The sequence below is a fragment of the Pseudonaja textilis genome, chromosome 6 (assembly GCF_049901715.1).
Source record: "Pseudonaja textilis isolate UNSWEBS1 chromosome 6, rPseTex1.2, whole genome shotgun sequence".
NCBI classification, from domain to species: domain Eukaryota; kingdom Metazoa; phylum Chordata; class Lepidosauria; order Squamata; family Elapidae; genus Pseudonaja; species Pseudonaja textilis.
In genome coordinates this window covers 54,980,488-54,992,883 of record NC_141995.1, presented here as the reverse complement: position 1 = coordinate 54,992,883, position 12,396 = coordinate 54,980,488, and the positions used below count along the sequence as shown (strand labels likewise).

General features: G+C 41.8%; 1 protein-coding gene across 2 annotated transcripts in view; it reads left to right on the top strand.

The window, feature by feature from the left end:
* The window catches only part of PDGFRA (platelet derived growth factor receptor alpha), a 74,142-nt gene that overhangs the window by 30,073 nt on the left and 31,673 nt on the right, over positions 1-12,396 (top strand). For both annotated transcript variants that reach the window (XM_026699879.2, XM_026699876.2), the window contains exons 6-12: positions 800-971; positions 1,053-1,242; positions 2,916-3,031; positions 4,951-5,074; positions 7,198-7,391; positions 9,988-10,082; positions 11,665-11,797. In XM_026699879.2, coding sequence (XP_026555664.1) covers positions 800-971; positions 1,053-1,242; positions 2,916-3,031; positions 4,951-5,074; positions 7,198-7,391; positions 9,988-10,082; positions 11,665-11,797 — 1,024 coding nt within the window. The remainder of the gene's footprint in view (positions 1-799; positions 972-1,052; positions 1,243-2,915; positions 3,032-4,950; positions 5,075-7,197; positions 7,392-9,987; positions 10,083-11,664; positions 11,798-12,396) is intronic.

The following is a 12,396-nucleotide window of genomic DNA, read 5'->3' as shown; positions in this document are numbered from 1 at the left end:
TTAGACAGCATTGACAAATATGGAATCCAGAATAGGACTTCCTCTGAAAATCTTTGTGGACATGGAGCAGGGATCTTCAAACTTGACAGTGGACTTTAAGACTTGTGGACTTCAACTCCCAGAATTCCTCCTCCAGTCATGTTAGCTCGGGAATTCTGGGAGTTGAAGTCTACAAGTTATTACCTTATGCCACCAGACTTGAAATTCTAGACCTAGAAAACCTAGAACTACGACACCTTCAATCTGATCTAAGTATAGTAAATAAAATTATACATTGTAAAGTCCTACCTGTCAATGAATAATACTTCAGCTTCAACCATAACAATACAAGAGCACACAATAGATTCAAACTCAAGGTAAACCACACCAAACTTGATTGCAGGAAATACAACTTCAGCAACAAAGTGGTCAACATCTGGAATACTCTACCTGACTCTGTAGTTTCTTCCCCAAACCCCAAAAACTTTAACCTTAAACTGTCTACTATTGACCTCACCCCTTTCCTAAGATGTCTGTAGGGGGTGTGCATAAGCGCACCAACGTGCCTACCGTCCCTGTCCTATTGTTTCTTTTTATTTTTCTTATATGTATCCATTTCATGTATTCATAACTATGTTTATACTTATATCTGTTATCTTATAATCACTTGACAAAATAAAAAAAAAAGTCTTAAACTTGCCAAGTTTGAAGACCCTTGACACGGAGGCTGATGAAATAGCATAATATTTTCTGTAGGTATCTTACCTTAAAACGATTTCTGTCTTGACTATCTGTTCTATTCCTTCTCTCCCTTATGCAGAAGAATAAAGGAATAATTACCCTTGATGACATCAAAGTTCCAACCCAGAAGCTGATTTATAATTTAACCATTCCAGATGCATCAGTGAAGGACAGTGGAGATTATGAGTGTGCTGTCCGACACGTGACCAAAGATTTTAAGAAAATGGAAAGGATAGCCATCTATGTTCATGGTAGAGTCTCTTTCTCTTTTTCCCTCTCTTGGTCATGAGAATGGCAACCGAGGTAGTCATGGAACTATTGTCTTCCTGCAGATAAAGGGTTCATTCATTTGGAGCCCCATTTCAAGCCCACAGAAGCCGTCAATCTACACGAAGTCAAAAACTTTGTAATTTTTGCCGATGCATACCCAGAGCCAAAACTGTTTTGGCTGAAGGACAATGTCACTCTGATGGAGAATCTCACGGAGATTGTGACCAGTTCCAAGCAAATCCAAGAGACGAGGTAAAGGAACAAGTCTGTCATGGATGGATGGGTTTCTTCACCACTGAATTCTCCATTGGTGAAACAAGGTTTCTCCTCAGAAATCATTTATTCTCCACGCTGAATAATCTTCATTCCATGCTATACTTCTCTGAAATTTTTCCCTAGTTCTCAGTCTATACATCCACTCTGTTTTTGACCAATGATTTTGTCTTTGTCAAAATATATGTTGGACATTCTCAAGAAAAGATTGGATAACCCTTTGTCTAGAATGATATAAGGTCTCCTTCCATAGTCAGGGGGTTGGATTAAAAGACCTCCAAGGTTCCTTCCAACCCTATGATTCTAAGTCAGAGGTTCCCAAACTTGGCAACTTTAAGATGTGTGGACTTCAACTCCCAGAATTCCTCAGACAGGTATGGAATTCTGGGAGTTGAAGTCCACACGACTTAAAGTTGCCAAGTTTGGGGACCCCGGTTCTAAGTATTGGTTGAACAGAGTAATTCTGGTTTATTCCTTGTTTCTTTGTTGGTCAGTGCCAGGTAGACATTACAAAACACACACAGCTTCCTGTGTTTTCCTCCCTAAAATGTTAACCCTTTTCATTCCAAATCATTGAAGATATTGACTCTATACTCACAACCTGTCTGTTGTGAGTCTGAACTTTCTATTCCCACCCTTCCCGTTTCCCCCCCTTTCACCGCAACAGCAATTATTCCAGTCCCAAATCACATGAGTTCATAACTGCAAACTTGCAATGTTTATTGTTCTGTGTAATCCGTCTGCTGCCTATCTTCTCAAGAGTCAGACTACACCCCCAATTTTCTTTGGCTGAAGAGAAGTGTTGTGTCCCACCAGTGGCCAGCAGAGCTGGTGGCACATTTGGACAGTGAGGAAGCTGGGGAGGAACAGGGGCCAGTCCTGGAGTCTGGGGAAGGCTCTGACGAGGGCTCTGTGTCGGAGGCAGAGATGGGGCTAGGACCCTCTGATAATTATCAGCTGCCTTCGGAGATGGAGATCAGTGGGGCAGAAGAACAGCTGGAGCCTGTTCCCAATGTGTGCATGTGCAGAGCTGCCAGGAGAAGGGAACAGTTAAGGAACAAGGGGTGAATAAAGGCATAGGTGGATGGTGAATGGCCCCTCCCATAGGGAATAAATATGAGCGAAAGGGGAGTGGTGTTTGCAGGAGGCAATTAGTTCATTTACTTAGTGTGAAGATTTGTTCATGACTCACAGAGACTCCTTGCCAAGTATTTCCTTGTACAGCGTTGCACTTGGAAGCTATCGGCCTGGCAACTCTCCAAGCCTGATAAGGTCTGTGCTTGCAATTCACCCTTCAAAGACTGTTTGCCAGGACTTTGCTGGATGTGAATGAGAGGAATTCACATTAGCCTAATAAAAAGGGGTTTTTGTCAGGATAAAGAGTCTGTTTTGTGATTTTTGTGAAGCCTAGGTCAGAACAAGAAGTAAGGCCAGCGATCTTAACTCTGTCAGTGGAAAACGAGATATAAATGCTATACATTTGATTTAGGATCAGAGAGAAGAGATACTTCAGAACGGTGACATTTTGGTCTAACGAGTCTTTCCTGATACAGTCCATATATTTTGGTTTCCATTAAAATAATGACTTCGCTTCCTGCTGAGCTGTGCTATTTTTTTAAATCACAGTAGTTGTTTTTTTACTCCTCTCACAGATATCAGAGTGTATTAAAATTAATTCGCGCCAAGGAAGAAGACAGCGGATATTATACACTCATAGCACAGAACGAGGATGAAATCCAAAGATACACTTTCTCTCTGCTCATACAAGGTAAGCCTGTAAAATGGGACAAACCAATATCAATATCAGTAAAGGAGAATATTTGTAGTTCAGGGTTGCAATCAGTGGTGGGATTCAATTTTTTTTTCAATTTCTTTTTACTCCTGGTTCTGTGGGCATGTCTTGGTGGGCATGGTGTGGCTTGGTGGGCGAGGCAGGGGAAAGTTACTGCAAAATCCCCATTCGCTCTGCACCCCACTAACCTGCTTTCCAGCTCCGTTCTCCTGTGCAGGGTAACCAAAGAAGACTGAGCCAATCAGCTGGGACTTTGGAGGCGGGGAATAGATGGGGGCGGGGCCAGCCAGAGGCGGTATTTGCCGGTTCTTCGAACTACTCCAAATTTCCACTACCCGTTCTCCAGAACTGGTCAGAACCTACTGAATACCCACCTCTGCTTCAATGGACTCATCACATCATGAAATACTTCTGAAATTCAGTCAGTTAACTTAGCAAATTATGTAGGAAAATTGTGCTTGGTTGTTGATACCGGTGGATGATAGTCTGGAGATTATTTCAGTCGACATACTGTACTTAAACATCTGGTGTGCTTGGCTGAAAGGCAGATGTGGTCACATCCATGTGGTTTTAATTTGGAGAGAGGAAGGGGGCACATTAAGGGGATACGGAATTACGGAACAAAATAAGCATTTAGTGGAGAACTTACCCTGATGACCATGTTTAAGGAAGAAATTTGGAAGGAGTTCATAGGGACCTGTTTCCATTCCATGCTATCAGATACTTTTTATTTACTTGCAATAAAAGGCCTTCAATTAATTGGATCCTAGATTTTAAATGTTTTTATATGACTTGCAGATGGTAAATGCTGTTTTGGGGATCTCTTCTCTCTGACACAGAGAGGAGTGTGTAGTTTTTAATCATGGGATTTACAATATCAATGCACAATTTGGCAGGTATGTTCCTCTTGGCTTCTAGGGGCTCACTAAGAAAGGATTTTTGGAAATGACCATCAGAGCGTTAGTATTTCCTATATTATTATTAACATGCTCTGATTCTACGGAGTTCTACTCCCCTTCCCCACCTGAAAAGAAATCTCTTCCAAATGCAAAACACAAGCAGAGGAGAGGAGTTTCAGTTTCATAGCACCAAGGCAGCTTTAGTACAGAACAGCTGAGCTAAGCCACGCCCAGGCTCCTTGCTGTCTCCTTCTTGCTCACACTGCAAATACCAAATATGAGTTGCATTGTGAACAACATGAGGTAGTGAGGGGAGGGTAGAAAGGGTGGAGGGGAGAACTTGCCCCACTTGCTCCACATGCCTCACCTGGCCACCGGGCTGCTTCTTTCCGCTTCTTTCTTCTTCTGCTTTTGGCTGCAAGCAAGGAAAGCAGCAAAAGTCTTTCTTTCTCTCCCCCAAACTCTGCCAGAAATGAATCTTTGGGACCCTGGCAAGGCATCCTGCTCCAAGAGGCTGTGCCATTCTGGTGCAGTTTGGGGGAGAGAAAGAAAGACTTGAGCTGCTTCTGCTGCTTTCCTTGCATGAAGCCAAAAGTCTCTCTCTCTCTCTCCCTGAGAATGGAGCTGGAGACGGTATCCTGCAATCCCCAAAAAAGAATGATCGATTGGTAGGTAAACGGGGTGGGGAATTTTCCTGCAGACTTTCTTTGGGATTTTCCCAGGGTCTCTCTGGTCTGCAAGATTTAAAATTATGAGTTTGGTGGTCCCTGAGTTCTAAAAGGTTGGCGATCCCTGGCATAGACAATTCATGTAATGCAGGAGACTTGTCTTGTCTCAAGGAATACAAGCAAAAAACCCATCTCCATTTCTGAAGATGCATTTCCTCAAACAACAAGGCCTGCTAGGCAGATGTGAATTCAGGAATAGACTGGCTCTGAAGAAACCACGTCCAACGCACAGACCTCTTACATCTTCTTCCCAATTTATCCCTTTCAGTTCCAGCTTTAATTCGGGACCTGGTAGATAATCACCATGGCTCTTCTGGGCAGACAGTCAAATGTTTGGCAGAAGGCACACCCTTGCCCGATGTGGAATGGCTGGTTTGCAAGGACATTAAGAAGTAAGGCCTTTCATTTTTTGCCGCCTCGAGTGGCTTTAGCTGGCTGGTATAATAATGTTTTCTCTATCCTTTTCATAATACATATGTTCTTCAACTGGGTACCTTCATGTTTTGTATTGCATTTCAACTCCCATAACTCTAAAATTAGTAATCATTTATTAGCTAATACTAAAGTAGTAGTACAATATGACAATGGGCAGTAAATGTTCTGACCAAGGCTTCCTGAGACCATAATCAAGCACATGCTTAGCTAAAATAACTCTTGTTTTATTTCATCGCTGGGAATGATGTTCATTCCCAGCCTGTAATGAGTCCCAAACAATCCCTCGAGATAAGCACCCACCTTTTTCTCCTTTGAGTTGCTGCCAACAACGAAAGTGCCAAATGAACTATAAAAAAACCAACTGAAGTACAAAGTCCACACCCGGACTTCAAGGATTAATCCGAACAGAACGAACAACCTTGCTTCCTGCAGAGTTTTCTTCACCTTTGCCTGTCCTTTATACCTTATGGGAGGGGCAATCACCTCCCAGCTTTACTTCTGAGTCCCCCTTTTTGTCTCAGCTGCTCTTGCCTTCTAGCAGCTCTGCACACATGCGCACTAGGAACAGGCTCCCCTGGTTCCTCTGCCTCGCTGCTGCCAGACTCCGGAGGCCCTGGAGTCAGTACACAACTCCCAGATGGTCCTGGCCCCACCTCTGCATCAGATGCAGGACCCATGTCCGAGTCCACTCCAGACTCCTGGACTGGTCCCCATTCTTCCCCACTGTCCGATTCCATTGCCACCTCCACCGGCTACCGGCGAACTACAATAGTAAGAATGGCAAATGGCTAAAGGGTTATGGGAGTTGAAACCATTTGAAAATACTTTTTTGACATCACTGGTGTAAAGAGTTCAGATCTGGGAGTGGGAATATCATTTTATTCGTTAAAACACCTCTTGAATGTTTAACTCCTGGGTGCAATTGGTGTATCGTTAAATGTGTGAATGCATTTAATGTATCTTTAAACAATCCAAGCCACAAGATTTCCTAATCAGAGTTGGAGAAACAGCAATGGTTAATCATGTTTCTGACATGGTGTCTACTCCACAGCTATTATTTTCATCCTAGTCTAGTTTGATGAAAAGAAGGACTAGGGGAGACGTGTTAGCAGTGTTCCAATATTTGAGAGGTTGTCTGAAATGCTATAGGATTTCCTGCCTAAGCAAGGGGTTCGACTAGAAGACCTCCAAGGTCCCTTCCAACTCTATTATTCTATTCTACTCCTTATAGAAACTGGTACCCCTTGTGTGTCGGAATTATAAAATAATTTAAAGTCCAAGATTAAGTCAACCTTATAAACTGCACCCAACAATATTTCCTAAGTTTAAATTTTGTGTGAAAAGCAGGCTATAAATCTATCGGATAAATACTTTGGAATCAGGGATAACAACTGAGATTCCTAAAACTCCTGAAATTGCTTGTAGTGTAAATCAGTGGCTGTTGTTCAACAAAAACGTTGATGCTGCTTGGGCAATGTGTCCGGATGGACGTAAAGATAAAGTGGGAAAATACTAACAGAAGAGGAGGTGATTATGAAAATAATGGAACGTGCAGAAATGAGTAAATTGACATTAGCAATTAGAGAGCAAGAAGACAAAGAATATTATAAAATTTGGGATTTATTTTATCAATGGTTAGAAAAGAAAGCAGGGAAATAAGGTGTAAAACAACGTAAATATGATAGAGTAAAGATAAGACAATGTAATATGTTACAATGGATCATAATGAAATTAATGATATTATGAATTGAGATATTTAAAAACAAACAAATTGAAATTTGCTCGAAAAGGATGATATAGTTTACAAGTAAAATCCAATAAGTAGTTAATAATAATATAATATAATATGCATAATTATGTAATAGGAATTTTAATAATGTATTCAGAAGGAAAGGATTGTTGATATTGTACACAAGAAGATTTGCACCAACCAACACATTGTACAGTGGAAAGAAGATTTTATGTTTTGTGTTTATGTTTGTGGTTGTTTGTTTGTTGTTAAAATATATATATATATGCTAGTTTCACTAGTAAAAGAAGATTCTTTGGCGGGATCAATCAAAAAGATGCTTCTTTCTAGATGCAACAATGACACCTCATGGACCCTCCTGACCAACAATATTTCTGATGTCACGGTGGAGACCAGTCTCAATGAAAGGAACATGGTAGCTAGCCAGGTGACATTTCAAAAGGTGGAAGAAATCATGGCCGTTCGATGTATGGCAAAGAATGACCTTCGTACCGTTACAAGGGAACTAAAGCTTGTGGCTCCCAGTAAGTTAACTTTGATCAACGTACTTACTCAACCCCCCAAACCTGACAACTTCAGATTTCCAGAAGATATAACTAAAACAAGAAAAGATCCACTTGGTGTAGCACAGGGGTGTCAACTCACACTGTTATGGCGGTGTCATGTGATGTACCGGGATATAACCCCCCCTTCACCAAACCGGGCAGGGGTGGGGCCAGCGCGTGATGCATCCGGCCCATGGGGTATGATTTTGACACCCCTGGTGTAGCACGTATAATTGAAAATAAATATGCTGTCAGGATTCCAGCAGTTACCCCCATTTAAGTCATGAGTCTCCAGCCAAACTTCCCAAACTTAAAAAGGATTTATTGGGAGTTAACATGCTGGCACTGCCGACTCTGAGGCATGTAACTCATTATCACCCTTGACCCTGGTTTTCCCTCCACCCTCTGTGTGTATCGTAATTCATATTCTCCAATGGGACACATCCATAGCCCAGAGTCATCAATCATAGCTCTCCAGTTAGAATTTTGCCTGGCAGAAACTTCAGTCACCTAGTTGCTATCTTTGAAAACTATTTATGGAATACAGTTTTGATTTCCAAGCCGCTGCACGACTCCCCTCTCCCTTTCTGTTGGCAACTCTAAAAGACCAGAGAAATATTTTATGAGTTGACATATACATTGAAACAGGTAAATGTAGGCTAGCTTTTATAATAGAACACACTAAGCAATTGAGCCCGGAATTTATGTTGCTAAGTGAGAAATTGGTTAAGTGGGTGTTGCCCTAGTTTATGACCTTTCTTTGAATCCTTTGTTAAATGAATCACTGCAGTTGTTGAATCAGTAACATGGTTGTTAAGCCAATCTGGCTTCCCCCATTGACTTGGCTTGTCAGAAGGTCGCAAAAGCGGATTAAATGACCCTGGAAAACTGTAACCAGTCTTAAACATGAATCTGTTATCAAGCATCCGAATGTAAATCGCATGACCGTGGGGATACTTGTAATGATCATAAGTGTGAAAAAAACTTTTTTCAGTGCTGTTGTAACTTTGAAAGGTCACTAAAAGAACTGTTGTAAGTTGAGGACGACCTGCATAGACGTGGCAGACTTTTTTTATTTGCAATGTATCTGTCAAAGGAACAGGAACAATTTATAAAACCTCTTAGACAAAAGGGGGTTTGTTTTCACTGTTATTGCATCTGGATTGTTCCCACACATTTCCTTAGTTTTTGTTTTTAAGCAATGATGACAGAGGAAGGGAAGGAAGCTATATAGTGAATTTTTAAGGGGCTTAATTTGGAAAGTTTTTTTTTTGCTGGCATACAATCTCTATTGTAGGATGATTACACAAGCTTTGGTAGGTTTACTTCATTAGGTTTGCCTAACTCCTATGTGTCATGCCCCCGTCAGAGTCTGAATCCAAGGAGGAAGCCATACAGCTGAGAGGGAATGAGAGTGTGGTTCCGTTGGCTGTGGAGGAGGCTGGGGAAGGGCAAAGTCTGGCTGGGCAGAGCAGGGAAGAGGTAGAACAAGGGAAAGGGAGTTCAGAGGAAGAACCAGGCCCACCCCCTCTTCATCCTAGGGCACACAGGGAAGAACGGAGAAGAGAACAACATGGGTTGCATGGCTTAGGAGGGAGGAAAGGGCCCTGATTCCCTTCATTAGCCACAGCTAGGAAGACAGTTGATAAGAAAGGCAGACTGCACGTGGCAGGCTGTTGGGAGCAAACGTGACTTTATCCTGTGTTGTCATGGCTTATCTGTGTTTCTGGCATCTTCCCAACTGTGTGAGTTTTGCCATACCTTCAAGTCTGAAATTCTTGCTCCTGCCCTGCCAAACTACCGTATTTCCCCGTGTATAAGCCACCCCTTTTTTCCAAAATTTTCAAGCCCAAAAAGTAGGGGGTGGCATATACAAAGCAGGTACACTTTTTATACGTGAAAAATGCATAAAATAATAAAGTAGGAATAAACTGGTTTTCCAGCAGTATGCTATACTTTTTTGTAAAAATTGTAAGTGACGATACGATTACGAGTGCGAGTACGTGATAGAAATGCATACGCTAGGCATCGGCCTGAATGCTTCGTTCCTACTCTCGTTCCGATGCGTAGATTGCTAGCATCGCCCGCACCGCTTTCGGCGTCATGACCGAAGTTGTAGATCTAGACGTTGAATTTTGTTTCTTTGTAAATTTTCTTTCTTCATAACTTGTTTCTCTAATAAAATATTTTTTTCAAAACTTCACAGTCCAAAAATTGCGGGGGTGGCTTATACAAAGGGGGTGCTTATACATGGGGAAATACGGTAATTACCTCATTTTGGCTTGTTTGGACTTTAAGTTACAGTTTGTGTTGACCATGTTTTGGACTTGATTCTCTGCAGCCAAAGGCTGTTCCTAGGAGAGTTTTTCTCCAGCCAGAAGGTAACCTGGACATTGGGGGCAAAGTTGGAGATAATAAAGGGACTCTTATTGCTTATCTGACTGTGTTGCCTTCATGCCATGCCCTGGGTCCTCACACTATGTGAACACCAGTGGCACTGCACCCGAAAGTTGGACCGAAAAATTATTTTGCTTTAAAAAGGGAATGAAAGAATCCTATGTGCTTCTCCTTACAGCGTTAAGATCGGAACTCACTGTGGCTGCTGCTGTCCTCGTCCTCCTTGTGATTGTAATAATTGCCCTGATTGTCTTGGTAATCATATGGAAACAGGTAAGGAGAAATCCACCCTCCAAACCAGGGGTGTCAAACTTGATTTCATTGAGGGCAGCATCAGGGTTGTGTTTGACCTTGGAGGGCTGGGGGTGGGTGGGAGGTGCATGTCCGATGGTGGGCGTGGCCACGGTGGGCATTTGATACGATGCATTTTTTCCCCTTTGCATTCAAAACAGATCTCCAAAGGGAGATTTATTTGCTGGCACAAATAGTCTCAATTCCATAATGTAGAGATTAAAGACATGTAGAGTCCCCAGCTGCTATGGGGCTGGACTCTTTTGCATAAGACCAGAGCATAAATGAGCTGACAATTTCTCCAGATGTCTCTAAAAACTGTCTGTCCAGCAGTCTATCCATCTTCGTTAGCACCTCTGACACAGCCCTGGAGGAGGACTTAGTATTAGCAATAATTTACAAAAATGATATACCCACCCAATTCCCAATGACCCTGGATGGCTCACAACAATCAACAAATTTACAATTAAATCAACCATAGGTAAAAGATTAAGATAAAAGATGGCAAACTTAGTGATATGAGGAGGCTCCCTCTCTCTCTCTCTCTCTCATCAAAGATGTGGGTAAAGAGCCAGATTTTTTTTTTGCACGATAGAATAGAAGAAGATGGAGTGGAGTGGAGTGGAGTGGAGTGGAGTGGAGTGGAGTGGAGTAGAGTAGAGTAGAGTAGAGTAGAGTAGAGTAGAGGTAGAGGTAGAGGTAGAGGTAGAGGTAGAGGTAGAGGTAGAGGTAGAATAGAATAGAATAGAATAGAATAGAATAGAATAGAATAGAATAGAATAGAATAGAATAGAATAGAATAGAATTCTTTATTGGCCATGTGTGATTGGACACACAAGGAATTTGTCTTCGATGCATAAGCTCTCAGCGTACATAAAAAATACATTCATCAAGAATCACAAGATACAACAGTTAGTGATAGTCATAGGTTACTAAACAAGCAATCAAATCATACTGGGAAACAAATAAAACAATATAAATTGTAAAGATACAAGCAACACAGTTGTAATTATAAGTGGGAGCAGATAGATACTAGGAAGGGTTAGAAGAAGAATAGTAATACAGCCTTACTAAATAGTTTGACAGTGTTGAGGGAATTATTTGTTTAGCAGAGTGATGACTAGAAAAAACTGTCCTTTTCTAGTTGTTCTGGTGTGCAGTACTCTATAGTGTTGTTTTGAGGGTAGAAGTTGAAACAGTTTGTGTCCAGGATGTGAGGGGTCTGTAGATATTTTCACAGCCCTCTTTTTGACTTGTGCAGTATACAGGTCCTCGATTGAAGGCAGGTTGGTAGTAATTGTTTTTTCTGCAGTCCTAATTACTCTCTGAAGTTTGTGTCCGTCTTGTTGGGTTGCAGAGCCAAACCAGACGGTTATAGAGGTGCAGATGACAGACTCAATCATTCCTTTGTAGAACAACATCAGCAGCTCTTTGGGCAGTTTGAGCTTCCTGAGATGGCACAGAAAGAACATTCTTTGTTGTGCTTTTTTGATGGCGTTTTTGATGTTGGACGATTTACTGCGTTGGGATGAAGCTGATCTTCCATGTCTTCTTTCTTGCACAGAAACCCAGATATGAGATCAGATGGAGAGTTATTGAGTCTATCAGCCCTGATGGCCATGAGTACATCTACGTGGACCCTATGCAATTGCCCTACGATTCGAGATGGGAATTCCCTAGAGATGGACTTGTGCTAGGTAAGGATCACGCAAAGGCTTATGAAAAGAGTCTCGGATTTTTCATAGGAAACCTCAAGAGGTATTATACCCATTAATTATATACCCGAAATGGTTTTGACACCAAGGTGGCAGGAGTAGCCAATACTGGTAGTCCTTGAGTTATGACCACAATTTATTTTATTTATTTGTTTGTTTGTTTGTTTGTCAAACATGTACAAGATAACAAGTATAAGTATGAACATGAACAAGAACAAAGGAAATAAATACAGATAAACGGGGACAATAAGACAGGGATAGTAGGCGTGCTGGTGTGCTTATGGACGCCCCCATTAAGGACATCCTAAGAATGGGGTCAGGTCCACAGTTGACAGTTTTAGGTTGAAGCTGTGAGGGGTTGAGGCTGTAACAATGGAGTCGGGTAGGGCATTCCAGGTGTTGACCACTCTTGCTGAAGCCGTATTTCCTGCTATCGAGTTTGGAGCGGTTTACCTTGAGTTTGTATCTATTGTTTGCCCGTGTGTTATTGTGATTGAAGCTGAAAAAGTTGTTGACAGGTAAGACATTGTAGCAGGCAACTGTGTGAACTATGCTTAGATCGGATCGCGGGCGGCACAGTT